The sequence below is a fragment of the Diospyros lotus genome, chromosome 9 (genome assembly GCF_014633365.1).
Source record: "Diospyros lotus cultivar Yz01 chromosome 9, ASM1463336v1, whole genome shotgun sequence".
In the NCBI taxonomy this organism is placed as follows: domain Eukaryota; kingdom Viridiplantae; phylum Streptophyta; class Magnoliopsida; order Ericales; family Ebenaceae; genus Diospyros; species Diospyros lotus.
The window spans coordinates 26,788,110-26,802,155 of record NC_068346.1 but is presented as its reverse complement, the minus strand read 5'-3'; the positions used below and the strand labels follow the sequence as shown (position 1 = coordinate 26,802,155).

General features: G+C 40.6%; 1 protein-coding gene across 2 annotated transcripts in view; it reads left to right on the top strand.

The window, feature by feature from the left end:
* The window catches only part of LOC127809650 (uncharacterized), a 62,199-nt gene that overhangs the window by 35,225 nt on the left and 12,928 nt on the right, over positions 1 to 14,046 (top strand). For both annotated transcript variants that reach the window (XM_052348614.1, XM_052348615.1), the window contains 3 exons: positions 12,153 to 12,307; positions 12,470 to 12,575; positions 12,660 to 13,604. In XM_052348614.1, coding sequence (XP_052204574.1) covers positions 12,153 to 12,307; positions 12,470 to 12,575; positions 12,660 to 13,604 — 1,206 coding nt within the window. The remainder of the gene's footprint in view (positions 1 to 12,152; positions 12,308 to 12,469; positions 12,576 to 12,659; positions 13,605 to 14,046) is intronic.

The following is a 14,046-nucleotide window of genomic DNA, read 5'->3' as shown; positions in this document are numbered from 1 at the left end:
ATGGAAAAAAGGCTATTTTGATTGTACACGTAGATGATATAATAATGACTGGTGGTGATAGTGCAGAAATTGGAGAGGTTAAAAGAAAGCTAGCACATGAGTTTGAGATCAAGGATTTGGGGGCTCTAAAGTACTTCCTTGGGATGGAATTCATAAGATCAAAAGAGGGAATTTTCGTCAATCAACGTAAGTATGTCTTGGATTTGCTCAATGAAATAGGAATGCTTGGATGTAAGATAGCTGAAGCTCCCATAGAACCCAACTTGAAGCTACAACTTGCCAAAGCCAAAGATGTGGTAACTAAAGAGAAATACCACAGACTTGTGTGTAGACTCATCTATTTATCTCGCACTCGACTTAATATAGATTTTGCAATGAGTATGGTAAGTCAATTTATACATTCGCTAGGTTCGAAGCATTTTGAAGTTGCCTACAGAATCCTAAGGTACCTAAAGGAACACCTGGAAAATGATTGCTCTTCAAAAAACGAGGACACCTACACATAGAGGCCTATATCGATGCAGATTGGGTAGGTAGCGTTACAAATAGAATATCTACTTCAAGCTATTGCACCTTCGTGGGAGGTAATCTTGTCACTAGGAGGAGCAAGAAACTTAACGTAGTAGCTAGAAGTAGTGCTAAAGCCGAATTCCATTCAGTAGCTCACGAGATTTGTGAGGTTATGTGGATAAAAAGATTACTAGAGGACTTGAAGGTTCATATTTCCTTACTAGCAAAGGTTTACTGTAACAATAAAGCCGCAATCTCCATTGCTCACAATTTGGTCCTCCATGATAGAATGAAACATGTAGAGGTGGATAAACATTTTATCAAGGAGAAACTTGACAATGGGATAATCTTTATGCCTTACAATCCAACAATTGATCAAGTTGCTGATGTCCTCACAAAGGGGTTACATAAGAAACACTTTGAAAATTTAGTGAGCAAGCTTGCCATGGAAGATATGTTCAAACCAGCTTGAGGGGGAGTGCTGAAATGGAAAGGAGACCAATCCCTTGATTAGTAGGGATTGGCTCCAATCTCTTGATTGATGGCCCAAATCTCTTTGATTGCTTGATTCTATTTTAGAATAGGAATATCCTGTATATCTTGTAAATTATTTCTTAGTTTGATCATTTCCTAATTTGTTCTATCCTCCCTCTATAAGAAGAGATGAGTCATTGTGAAAAAAATGAGATTTTTCTATAGGAAAATGCTATTGGTACACCCATTTTGTACACCTTGGGCTACAAAATGGGGTATTATGACAAAAAACCCCTCATGAGGCGCATAGAGGCGCGTGAAGCTCATGAAGAGGCGCAGGGTATTTTGGTCATAATACCCCTTGTGTAGCCCAAGATGTACAAAAATGGTGTACATGTAGCATGATCCTTTTCTATATTAATTTGCTAACTATACATGCAGCATACACACACACACACAAAGAAGAGATCCAATCATATCACTAACTATAGAAACTACCTAAGAATCTGCAATCAATCTACTTCCTAGGAATCTATAACCAATCTAATCAAGTAAACTTAGAAACTAAAAATACACTTCCTAACATAGAAGGATCCTTGTGAGATTCTTGGGATATTCTGACACTCCCCCTCAATCTAGGGAATATAAGTTTACCATTCCCAACTTGGCAACAATCTTCTAAAATATATAACTAGGTAGCCCTTTAGCTAGAACATCAGCGAGCTGGTCTTTAGATGGGACATATGGTGTGAAATATATAACAGGGTTGTGAGCAATGTTAATGGCTGACTTGTTATAACAATATAATCTCATAGGACCTTCCTACATAATTATGAGATATTCTAGTATTATCTTGAGCCAACGAAGCTCACAGATGCCCAGAGCCATAGACTTGAATTCAACCTCCGTGCTCGACCTGGCCACAACTAGTTGTTTCTTGCTCCTCCAAGTGACGAAATTTCCCCCAACAAAGGTGCAGTAACCAAAAGTAGATCTCCTAACAATGACAGAGCTTGCATAGTCGACGTTCGTGTACGCTTCAAGACTGAGGCTTGTACCCTTCTTGAAAAGGATTCCCTTACCCATAGTGTTTTCAAGTATCAAAGAATGTGATTTATTGCATGAAGGTGTGTCTTCTTGGGATTGTCATGAACTGACTCACAACACTGACCGTATAGGCAATATCTAGTCAAGTGTGTGATAGATAAATTAGTTTCCCAACAAGCCTTTAGTACATTCCTCAATCTACTAGTTCATCATCTATAGCTTCACTAAGCTTGTGGTCAACCTCAATAGGTGTATCTATGGGCTTGCATCCTATCTATCGAGTCTCATTGAGTAGATCAAGGATATATTTTTGCTGTGACATAAAGATTCCTTTTGTTGACCATGCTACCTCTATTACCAAAAAGTACCTTAATTGCCCCAAATCCTTAATCTCAATTTCCTTAAATAGGCATTCTCTTGGGCCTTTTTCTTCCTTCTCATCATTACCGATAACAACAATATCATCCACATAGACTAGAAGAATAGTCACTTCCCTTGATGTTGTGTGTTTCACAAACAAGGTGTGGTCCCCTTGACTTTGTCGATACCCCATTGCCAGCATTGCTTTTGTAAATCTACTGAATCAAGTATTGGGAGACTGTTTCAATCTATAAAGTGCCTTTCTGAGTCTACGAAACTTCCCTTTTGTGCCAGTGTCAAACCTTGGGGGGCAAACCATGTAAATTTTGTCCTTGAGATCCCCATGTAAGAAAGCATTTTTCACATCAAACTAGTACAAATTTCAGCCAAAATTAGATGCCAATAATAGTAAGATCCTCATGGTATTCATCTTAGCTACCAGCGCAAATGTATCTTGATAGTCAACACCATATGTTTGAGTGTACCCTTTTGCAACAAGCCGAGCCTTGTATCTCTCCAATGGCCTATCTGCCTTGTATTTCATAGAAAACACCCATTTGCAGCCAATTGGTTTTTTTTCCTCTTGGTAGATCAATCACCTCCCACTTTTTTCACTGCATCAATTTCCACTTTCATGGCATGTCTCCACTCCTCACTGTCTAGTGTGTCAAACACAGTGTCAGATCTTAAGAGATCTGATTGGTTTATCCCTAGAATTCTGGGAAGAATTCTAGAGAATGAGAGAAACACAGAGAAAGAAAGGGAAGAATAGGGAACGCGGAAGTGATTCCGAGAGAGAGAGAGAATCGAGAGGGAGTTGTAGGAAGAAATTTCAATTCAATATTCTAGATCCTTTCAAATGTGGGTGGGGCGTAAATTTATACCCTCACTCCCGCTTATAGCAGTTCCCGCTCAACAGAGCACATGCCTAACTAATTTCTATTTTATTCCCTTCCTAACACTTCTCCACTTGCATTCTACATTTACGCAATCACCCTTCTAAGTATTGCCGATACATAACACACAATCTGTGATATCTTGATTGAGTTGAGATGGGTAAGGAAGCTTTTGCGTGAAGGTGACATTCTATCAAAAGTCACAAAATGGGATAAAGGGTGGCTTATGCATTTTCTGTTGCCTTTTGTGAGAGCAATGGGGAGATCAAGATCATTTTCACTGCCAAGTGGCTTTGAGAGGGTCAAATCATAGTTAGAGTCAATAATAGGTAAGGGAGAAGTACTAACCTCTATGTGTACCCCAAGGTCAGAATCCAGTTCGGACAATTGAGTGTGCTTTGGTGAGGCCATAATATTCTTTCTTCTTGAATAGACGGACTTAATAGGTGGCCTCTGTTTAGGTTCCAAGAGTGTGGGTGGAGGAGAAGGAGACTTGGACTCAATTTGTGGTTCAATGGGAGAAATCGATGACTCAAGTTGTTAGAGAAGCGAACTAGGTAGTGATAAGAAATTAATCCAATCATGGTCTTTCGAAGGTGGTGGTGGCTCTCCCTAAAGACCACAATTGTCTAAGAACCGCTCGTGTTCAACAAAGGTAACATCAACCAAGACAAAGGTTTTTCGAGAAGGGGGGTGGTAGCATTTATTACCCTTTTGAGTAGAGGAATACCCGATAAAAACACATTTGAGAGCCTGGGGGTCAAGTTTGCTTCAATTGTGGGAGTGAAGATGGACAAACACGATGCAACCAAAGACCCAAGTGGGTAGGAATGCAAAAGTGGTGAAATGGGGATAGAATTGTGAGAACACGTGCCAAGGACTCTGAAAGCCCAGAGTATGAGAGGGTGTGCGATTGACCAAATGAGTAGCAATAAGAACAACTCCCCCCCCCCCCCGATAGTTTGGGACTTTGTTTTGAAACATCAGGGCACGTGTAGTGGACAACAAATAGCCATTTTTTTGTTTTGTCACACCATTTTGTTGGGGAGTATCAACACATAAAGACTCATGGATGATGCCTTCAGTATGAAAGTAGGAAGATAAGGTTTGATTAAAATAATCTCGCTCATTATTTGTCGTTATCTTTTTTATTTTGACCCCAAATTGATTTTGAATCATGTTGTGAAAGATCAGAAAAATAGTACTCACATCAGATTTTTTCTTAAGGAGATAAACCCAAGTCACACGGGTGCAGTTGTCGATAAAGGTGACAAACCAAGTAGCCCCAGAAATACTGTGTATGTGTGAGGGTCTCCAAATATCTGAATGAATTAGAAAGAAAGGCTTTGAACATCTTTTATTACTAAGAGGAAAATGCACACGTTTGTGCTTGGCAAGCTTACAAGTGTCACAATGCAGTGTGCTGACATCAACATTTTTAAACAAAGACGGAAACATGACCTAAAGGACTTTGAATGAAGGATGACCTAAACGACAATGTTGCAGCCAGAGTTAATTTAGAGTGGAACTGTTGGACAGCAACAAAGTGGAGCAGGGAGCCTGATGAGACCCACCGATTCTAGCCGCCGCTTCTAGGTAATAGAGCCCATTGCTTTCCTTAGCATGCCCAATTGTCCTCCCCAAATTTCGATCCTGAAAAACACAGCAGTGGGGAAGAAAGGTAAGGCTGCAATTTGAGTCATAAAGCCGGCAGTGAACAGAGATGAGATTGATGGTGAGCTTTGGAACATGCAAGACATTTTTTAAGGTGAGTGAGGAACTAAGATAAATGTCACCTATCCCTGCCACAGTGATGGAGGATTCATCAGCTGTGATAATTTTCCAGGAGCTGGAATAGGGGGTATAATTGGAGAAAGATGGAATGACAATTGGAAGGAGCTGATGAAGAGCAGAATATTTGAGAGGAAGAAATGGACAGAAATGGGGAGAGAATGTAGCGAGAATTGAGGGAGAGTAGAGAGAAATGAAAGGGAAATTTGGGAGAGTTGTGGAGAGAGAATCAGTTTTCATTTATCATTTTAATCATATCTTCTCCTCTTACAATGGGGCCTTTATATAGGCTTCATCTAACAAAATAACAGCATCCATGTGCTGTAACAACATTACAAAATATCTCCTAACAACTTGCTAAGTCTATTACTATAATGACCTTCTATGGAATTTTGGGTCATGACAATTTCCCTCCCCTTGAGAGAGTTCTTGTCCCCAAGAACTTCAACAATTGGTCACTGCTATTAACCAATCCCAGCTTTCACAATTCCCGTCATGCCTCTTGCCTTCTTTCTTCTTTTAGGCTGCTTCTTCTTCGTTTGTAGGTTCTCAAGATTAATTCCAAGACTAAGTTGGCGCAAGACTCCAGCAGAAGAAACTTTATCAAGTTCAAGTCCGATGCATCCAAGTTCTGCAATGGCTGTCCAATTACACTCAATTCCCCCATCCAACACGAGGAAGGATGACATATCTACCTCCATAGCAACCTCTACTCTATTCCCATTCATTCCACGGCCTTATTCTGTTGCAGAAATATCAACAGCAATATCCTGGAACTGTAGCAATGGGAAATTGCTGACTTGCCTTAGATGCTTAGACGAGGCTTGCTTGTGAGCTTCAGAACTAAGTGTTGCCACAACCTCAATTCCAGCAATCGATTCCTCTGTCAATACAGTAGACAGAAACATGAATTTCACCGCTGGAGCAAGAACCACTAGAGCAGCTGTAGTTCCATCCCTTATTGCCAAATTTTTGACTTCTTCAGTTATCTCTCTCAGCTTCCCACCAATTATCAGCTGTCCCTGAAATTCCTTACTCAATCCACACATCTTCACAACGTTAGAAGATGTTTCCACCGGAGATACATGCTTAATCATGCATTTCCAGTGATAGTAAGGGACTCAATCTTCCTTGCCAACCAAAACCAGCCCTGATATTGCAGCTCACCAATCGGAATTTGAACAATTGCAATAGCAGGAGACTCCTTTCCTAGAGCTGTTTCCTGATCATTGCCGTACACACCATACTTATCTTCTCCACTTTCCTCTTCCAGCCTTTCAGTAGGTACTTCCTGAGGTATTATTTCTTCTTCTAACCCCTCAATCACTGCAGCTGAATCACTCTCCGATTCTAGCGATTCCTTGGTGTCTCCTATCATTCCAGACAACTGATTGAATGCCTCAAGCATCTCTTGTTTTGGACTTCCACTATTATCATCTGGATCATCCTCATTAACAACCTTATTTCCAAAGGAATCAAAGTACTCCTTTAATTCTTCTTTTATCCAAACACCTTGAGCCAAGCCCTCGGACTTTCTGTTGTTGCTGCCAGCACTATCCTGACAGCCACCATCCTTGTCGATTCGACCGAAAACAGTATCATTCTCCCACTCCACTCCAAGGAATTCCTCCTTGATAAAACTTCCGTGATAATCATCAAAGTATTCTACCAAAAAGTTGTAATCATGCTTCTTAGATAGTATCATTGCAAACTCTTGCAACTTCTCGTGGAACATTCGGCCGAATTCCTTGCACTCTTCATCAAACCCACTACTGGTTCCATTGTTCAATTGGCTGATCCCCTTCTTATGTTCCTTGTTGCTGCCAACTGAAAATGCAGCCTTCTTTGGCTGCCATTGAAGCTCCATTTCAACTGAAAATAAAGCATTCATCTGCTGCAATTGAGGCTCCATGTATGCACTGCTCCCCTTGGCTTTGTTTCCCTTTGCTCACAACCTCAAGCACCAACAACCAATGAGCTGGATAAGATGGAAGAGTCCATTTCCCACATGAATTCCGCCGAATCCGCTGTGCCACTCTGATCTGCAGCTAAGTTTCCAATTAAGGCTGACTAACACGACGGATAAACAGCCTCTAGAAAATCAATTGACTCCAAAATAGCTGCTATGCCTTCGCCTAACTAAATTAATCAACTCTGTTGCTCTGAATCACTAAAAATCTCAGCCGAATTCAACCCGCTGCTCCTAATTTCCGTATAATAATTACCGAAATTATTGGCCGAGGGTCACTCACCTGCTGCGCCTTCCATGTTCGAACTGAGGGGGCTCACTTGCTTGGAGATTTACACCTTCCTCTCCTCAATCCAAATCGATCAGCCAGCACCGGGTTACCACTTCAACTTCGGCTTACTGAAATCGCAGCCGCAGATGGACCTCCTGCTCACTTCCAAGAAAATCGATCCACTCTTCCGCTTTTGTGGTTTACGGTTAATGAACGCCACCTCACCCACTGCTTCCAGAAGTCGCCCAGACTTAATTCGCCTCAAACGGAATCCGCAGAGATTTAGGTTGGCTTCGCCTTCAAGTCTAGAGCGTCACAACAACACTCCTTGCTAAAGTAGCTCTAGTACATGGTCAGATGAATAAACTGTCGGGAGCTCATTTGAGAGTCGGTTTGGCTGCTTTGCTCTCGTTTCGATAATGGAGGAAGAAGGGTGAAGCAACCGAGGAAGGCCACTCGATTAACTCAAGCAGAAGGAGTCGACGGCCAAGGAACTGCTCTCACCTAGTATTTCCGAAATCTGGTAGCAACTACAATGGGTTCAAGAAGTCGCCCAGATCTGCTTCTTACCGTCTGGGTCGAAATCACTGACCAATCAAAGCGGCAGTACCCCACAAAACTCCGATTGGAATTCTCGATCAAAATCACAACACCCAGCCGCGCCTATAGGAAGATTATCGATCTAGTTGGACTGGACTTCCGGTTTGGTCGCACTCTCTGGGCCGTCTGCTTCACCTGTGACGGACTCTGCTCGCCTTGGGCAGTCGCAACCTCTGGCTGTCCATGTCAACACCTTCGACGAACTCCTTACTGCAATCCTAACGACTGGCCGAGGATGGTAAGGCTATGCTCAATCAATTTCGTCGAGTATCGACTATCAAAATTGCACGAACCACAGCTGAAGAACGACCGCTCTGATACCATTTGTCATGATCCTAGGGTTTAGCCTAGGATTGAAATGACAATTGGAAGGAGCTGATGAAGAGCAGAATATTTGAGAGGAAGAAATAGACAGAAATGGGGAGAGAATGTAGCGAGAATTGAGGGAGAGAAGTAGAGAGAAATGAAAGGGAAATTTGGGAGAATTGTGGAGAGAGAATCAGTTTTCATTTATCATTTTAATCATATCTTCTCCTCTTACAATGGGGCCTCTATATAGGCTTCATCTAACAAAATAACAGCATCCATGTGCTGTAACAGCATTACAAAATATCTCCTAACAACTTGCTTAAGTCTATTACTATAATGACCTTCTATGGAATCTTGGGTCATGACAACTGACATCAACATTTTTAAACAAAGACGGAAACATGACCTAAAGGACTTTGAATGAAGGATGACCTAGACGACAATGTTGCAGCCAGAGTTAATCTAGAGTGGAACTGTTGGACAGCAACAAAGTGGAGCAGGGAACCTGATGAGACCCACCGATTCTAGCCGCCGCTTCTAGGTAATAGAGCCCATTGCTTTCCTTAGCATGCCCAATTGTCCTCCTCAAATTTCGATCCTGAAAAACACAGCAGTGGGGAAGAAAGGTAAGGCTGCAATTTGAGTCATAAAGCCGGCAGTGAACAGAGATGAGATTGATGGTGAGTTTTGGAACATGCAAGACATTTTTTAAGGTGACTGAGGAACTAAGATAAATGTCACCTATCCCTGCCACGGTGATGGAGGATTCATCAGCTGTGATAATTTTCCAGGAGCTGGAACAGGGGGTATAATTGGAGAAAGATCTTGAGGAAAAGGTTGTATGATCAGTCGCTTCTGAGTCAATTATCCAAGAAGCAGGTTGCCTATAATTTGAAGCACTATGACCATGAGAGGCGAGAGACATACCTGATTGTGCAAATGAGCAGACACCGGGATTGGTGGATGATGTACCTAGAGTTTCAAGAAAGGCTTTCAGCTTTTCAATATCCTGTTTATCAAGTCCCATTGTGCTGGAGGTTTCCTGGGATTCCAACTCCTCTTTTGATTGAGACAAATTCACTTGCCCCCTCTGTTGTCTGCCATATCCGCGATCAGCTTCTTGGGGTTGGCCATGAAGGCTTATAGCACTTATCCTTAACATGTCCCTTCTTCTTGCAGTAGTTGCACACCAGATTATACCTGCTATTCTGCTTGGAATCAGGTTTTTTACTCACTGGCTGCGAAGCAGTTTGCTTGGCTGCAACATTATCCTTGTACACCCGAGCGGCCAATGCTGATCCTTCAAGAACTTAGTCCTTGAGCATCACATCCCTCCGACTCTCGTCTGCCCGGATAATGGCAATGGTCTCATTCAGCGATGGCAGTTCTTCCTTACCAAAAATCTGAACCCGGACCTGATCGTATTCTGGCCGAAGTCTGGCTAAGAAATCATAGGTGCAATACTTTTCTATAAACTTCTGCAGAGTAGCTGCATCATCTTGATCTTTCATTTGGAGGGATCGATAGTGATCCATCTCCTGCCATAGATTTTTCAACATATTCGTATATTCGGTGACAGAAAGACTACCTTGCTTGGCAGCCATCAGTTTGACCTTGATTTCGTAGATCTGGGTGAATCGTTCTTCTCGGAGTATGTTTGCTGGATGGTCTCCCAAATCTCCTTTGCCGTGGATAAAAACATACACGTATCTCTGATTTATGTTTCCATCACATTCCACAGCCATGCCATAACCATAGAGTCTTGTTCGTCCTATGCTGCGAACTTCGGATCATTGGATTTTGGTCCCATACCAAGGAGATGGTTGAGCTTTCATTTCCCTTTGAGGAATGTGCAAACCAGTTAAGACCACTTCAGGTAGTTTCTCCCATTTAATCTGTAAGAGGAATGGAGATTTTTCAGCTCTCCTGATGGTGTGTGACTGGTGGGCTCCTCAGTTAGGACTGGGTTTGCATGACTTCAGCTACAGCGGCACAGGGCTGATGCCAGAACGGACTGCTGGTAGCAGTGGCTGTTGGGGCTGGCAGTCTGAGAACATGACAGTGCCGGAATGGACTGCTGGTAGCTGTGATGACTCTGTCGTTGCTGCTTCGGTCTAGACGAACTCGGCTAAAGGGAGTACGCAAGCCCTAAGAGGTTCCTTACTCCGAGAGTAGAACAACCGGCAATGAAGGCCAGAGATGAAGAACAAGCCAGTGAAGGAAGCGAACTATCGCCCTAAGAACCGGGCTCTGATACCATGTGAAAAAAAAAAAGATTTTTCTGTATTAATTTGCTAACTGTACATGCAGCATATATATATATATATATATATACAAAGAGGAGATCCAATCATATCACTAACTATAGAAACTTCATAAGAATCTGCAATCAATCTAATCAAGTAAACTTAGAAATTGAAAATACACTTTCTAACATAGAAGGATCCTTGTGGTATTCTTGGGATTCTTGGGATATTCTGGCAGTCATGTTTTTTTCCAATTATGGTGAAATAGAAATCATTCTTCTCTTAGCTTATACATAGAGTAAAAGGATCTTAAAATAGTTGTTCTTTTCCCACAAGCATTGCAAACTTCCATTGAAGTAAAAAGAAATTGTTTATGCATGATATTTGATAAGAAAATAAAAACTAGCTGTCACAATATATGTTGTCTACTCACTTCGACCATGTTTAACCTTAAGGACAGTACTTGAACGCAAGCTTTTGAAGAACTAGGCTAGACAAAGACTTGCTAATGACACTTTCCTTTAATCCATCTCTCTTCTCTCTTCTCTCTTTCTTCTTTCATCTTGTGCTCCCTCTATCTACCCCTCTGTGTATATGTACATCTAGTAATGCGTATTCCTACTTGGATTTGGAAAGCCTATTCCTATATGAATTTTGAATAAGATACATCCTTATTTCTATATATATTTAGTAAAGAATGTATACCTGTTCCTACTTGGGTATAACACACAGATATATGTTCCATATTTATTTAGAAAAGTGTGCATATCTATTACAACAAGGATTTGACTTTATCTATATTCCAAAATGCATTTGGCCTTATAAGTCCTCCATCAAGGAATTAGTTTGTATTCTAAATTTAATGGATGTGACTTTATCCTTTATCTTCTATATTTATTTGTTTCCAAATTTTGCCTATACCCAACTTTATCGTAATATATGTGTATATCTATTTCATTATCTCGTATTTTTTCTATTTTTTTTCTTTTAAATTTGTCCATGTATATATATATTACACCATTGCTAATCCATATCCTACTCGGATATGGTAAATCTTAATTTCTAAACTCTTATCTTTACTCATCATGCATATCTATTCTGTCAAGAATTGACATTACAAAGTCCATCTTCAAATGGGTTTTGCATTATTTTAATTGTTTTTCTTATTATTATTATTATTTCATTATCAATTATCTTAATTTCTATATTTCTAATTATCTTGTAGATATTCCCCCCCCCCCCCCCCCCCCCCCACACACACACAAACACTCACACATGTATATATTTATTTTTCTTTTATTATCTTTGCGCTAGAATTTTGTGTTTTTACAGGTAATGTTATGACTTGTGCTTAAAGAGGGAAAAAGGTTGGTTATGGCACATTTTCAGTCTAATCCTGTTTTAATTTCAAACGTCTCCATTTCACAGGTCAGAGTTGATATGTTAATGATGGATCTCATTTGGTGAATTGTGTTTTGTGGTTGGCTTTGCACAGTCTTCTTACATCTTCAGACTGCTTTTACACATACTTGTTTGCACCATCTTAATTGGATACTCTAAAAGATTATTGCTTTTCATGTTTGATTGGGTTTTGAACTATTATTTTCATCATGGATAACAAGGAGATTTTGGTATCATCATGGTTAAGTGCCTGAGTTCTTTGCGTCTATAATTTACAGGAGAAAACTGTTGCTGCAATTTCACATATGCGCAAAGTTCATTGGTTTGAGAAATTTAATTGGTTCATCAGCAGTGAAAATTATTTGGTTATCAGTGGGCGTGATGCTCAACAGAATGAGATGATAGTTAAACGTTATATGTCAAAAGGAGATTTGTAAGTTCCTAAAATATATGCATTCTATTCAAAAAAACAAAAATGGTACATGATGATATTTCTTTTCTTTTTTCTTCTCTCATTTTTCCCCTTTTTTTTGTGTGTGTGTGTGTGTGTGTTTGTGATGGGTCTGGGGGGCTGGGGTGTACTTCAATAAAATAGGTATGTCCATGCGGATCTCCATGGAGCATCTAGCACTGTTATCAAGAATCACAAGCCTGAATTACCTGTGCCTCCTCTCACCTTGAATCAAGCAGGATGCTTCACTGTAAGTTGATAATCTCCTATTCCAATTCAATTTTGCATCTTTAAAATAGGGATAGTTCAACTTTATGATCTATTTTGGATGTAGGTTTGCCACAGCCAGGCATGGGATTCAAAGATTGTCACTAGCGCTTGGTGGGTATATCCTCACCAGGTGAGCAAAACTGCCCCTACTGGAGAGTATCTTACAGTAGGAAGTTTCATGATCCGGGGGAAAAAGAACTTTCTTCCTCCACACCCTCTTATTATGGGCTTTGGTATACTGTTTCGTTTGGATGAGAGTTCCTTGGGATCTCATTTGAATGAAAGGAGGGTAAGAGGTGAGGAGGAAGGGAAAAATGAAATCGAAGAAAGTGGACCTTTTAAAGAAATATCTGATTCTGGTTCAGAGCAGGAAGTCTTCGATAAACATACATTGCAGTTGGAAAGCGTCAGTAATTCATCAGCTGACTGTAGTAAATTGATATCAGGAGGCTTATCATCTGAGGATGGTTTTGGTAATGGCTTGAGTTCTGACATTAAAGCTATAATCCCAGATGAAGTTCCTGTTGAAGAGAAGGCCAGCTTGAATGGCTTGGGTAGCAAGAAGGAAACTAAAATTGCTGGAGAAAGTGTTGCTTCTATGTCCCCACAATTTGAGGATCTCCTTGATAGAGCTCTGGAGCTTGGGGCTACTGGTCCACCTGGTAAAGATTATAGTCTTCATTCTTCTCAAGCAGAATTGGCAGAGGAGCATAACCATCTAGAGAAAATGACAACAGCAAGGGAGAAACCTTACATCTCAAAAGCAGAAAGAAGAAAGATCAAGAAAGGTCAGAAAAATAGTACCACAGAAGCAACTGTTGAGCATGAAAAAGATGAGGTAGATGACAGCAGTAGTATGACGAGCCAGCTTGACAAAAATGTACAGCATTTGAAGGCAGGTGGTGATGGAAAAATCAGCCGTGGACAGAAGAGTAAACTCAAGAAGATGAAGGAGAAGTATGCCAATCAAGATGAGGAAGAAAGGAGAATTCGCATGGCTTTACTGGGTGTGAGTGTCAATACTTGCATCCTTTCACCTTAATTGCCATTGCCTAACCAAACTTCTGTGTCTACTGTTTTACTCTCTCTCTCTCAATTACTCTTAATACTTGTTTGCTTCCTTGATTAGTTATATAGCCTCAGTAAAGAAAAGCTTGTCTGCTGACTGCTTTAGTCCTTTGAACTGGAACATTTTTGTCACTCTTTCCTTTAGCAATATTTAAGAGGCTTCTGTTGAAGTTATTGTTGTCTTGGGAGCACTGGAATGCACTCAAATCACCATAGGATACACACACGCAGATAACAATATATATAAAACAGAATAAACAATCACAGAATTGAAATGAACAAGAAATAGAATGCAAACCACAGGAGAACACCAAATTTATCTTGGTTCAGATCATCTATTGAGATGATCCTACATCCAGCCTTCAATCCCTCGAGAGCAATCT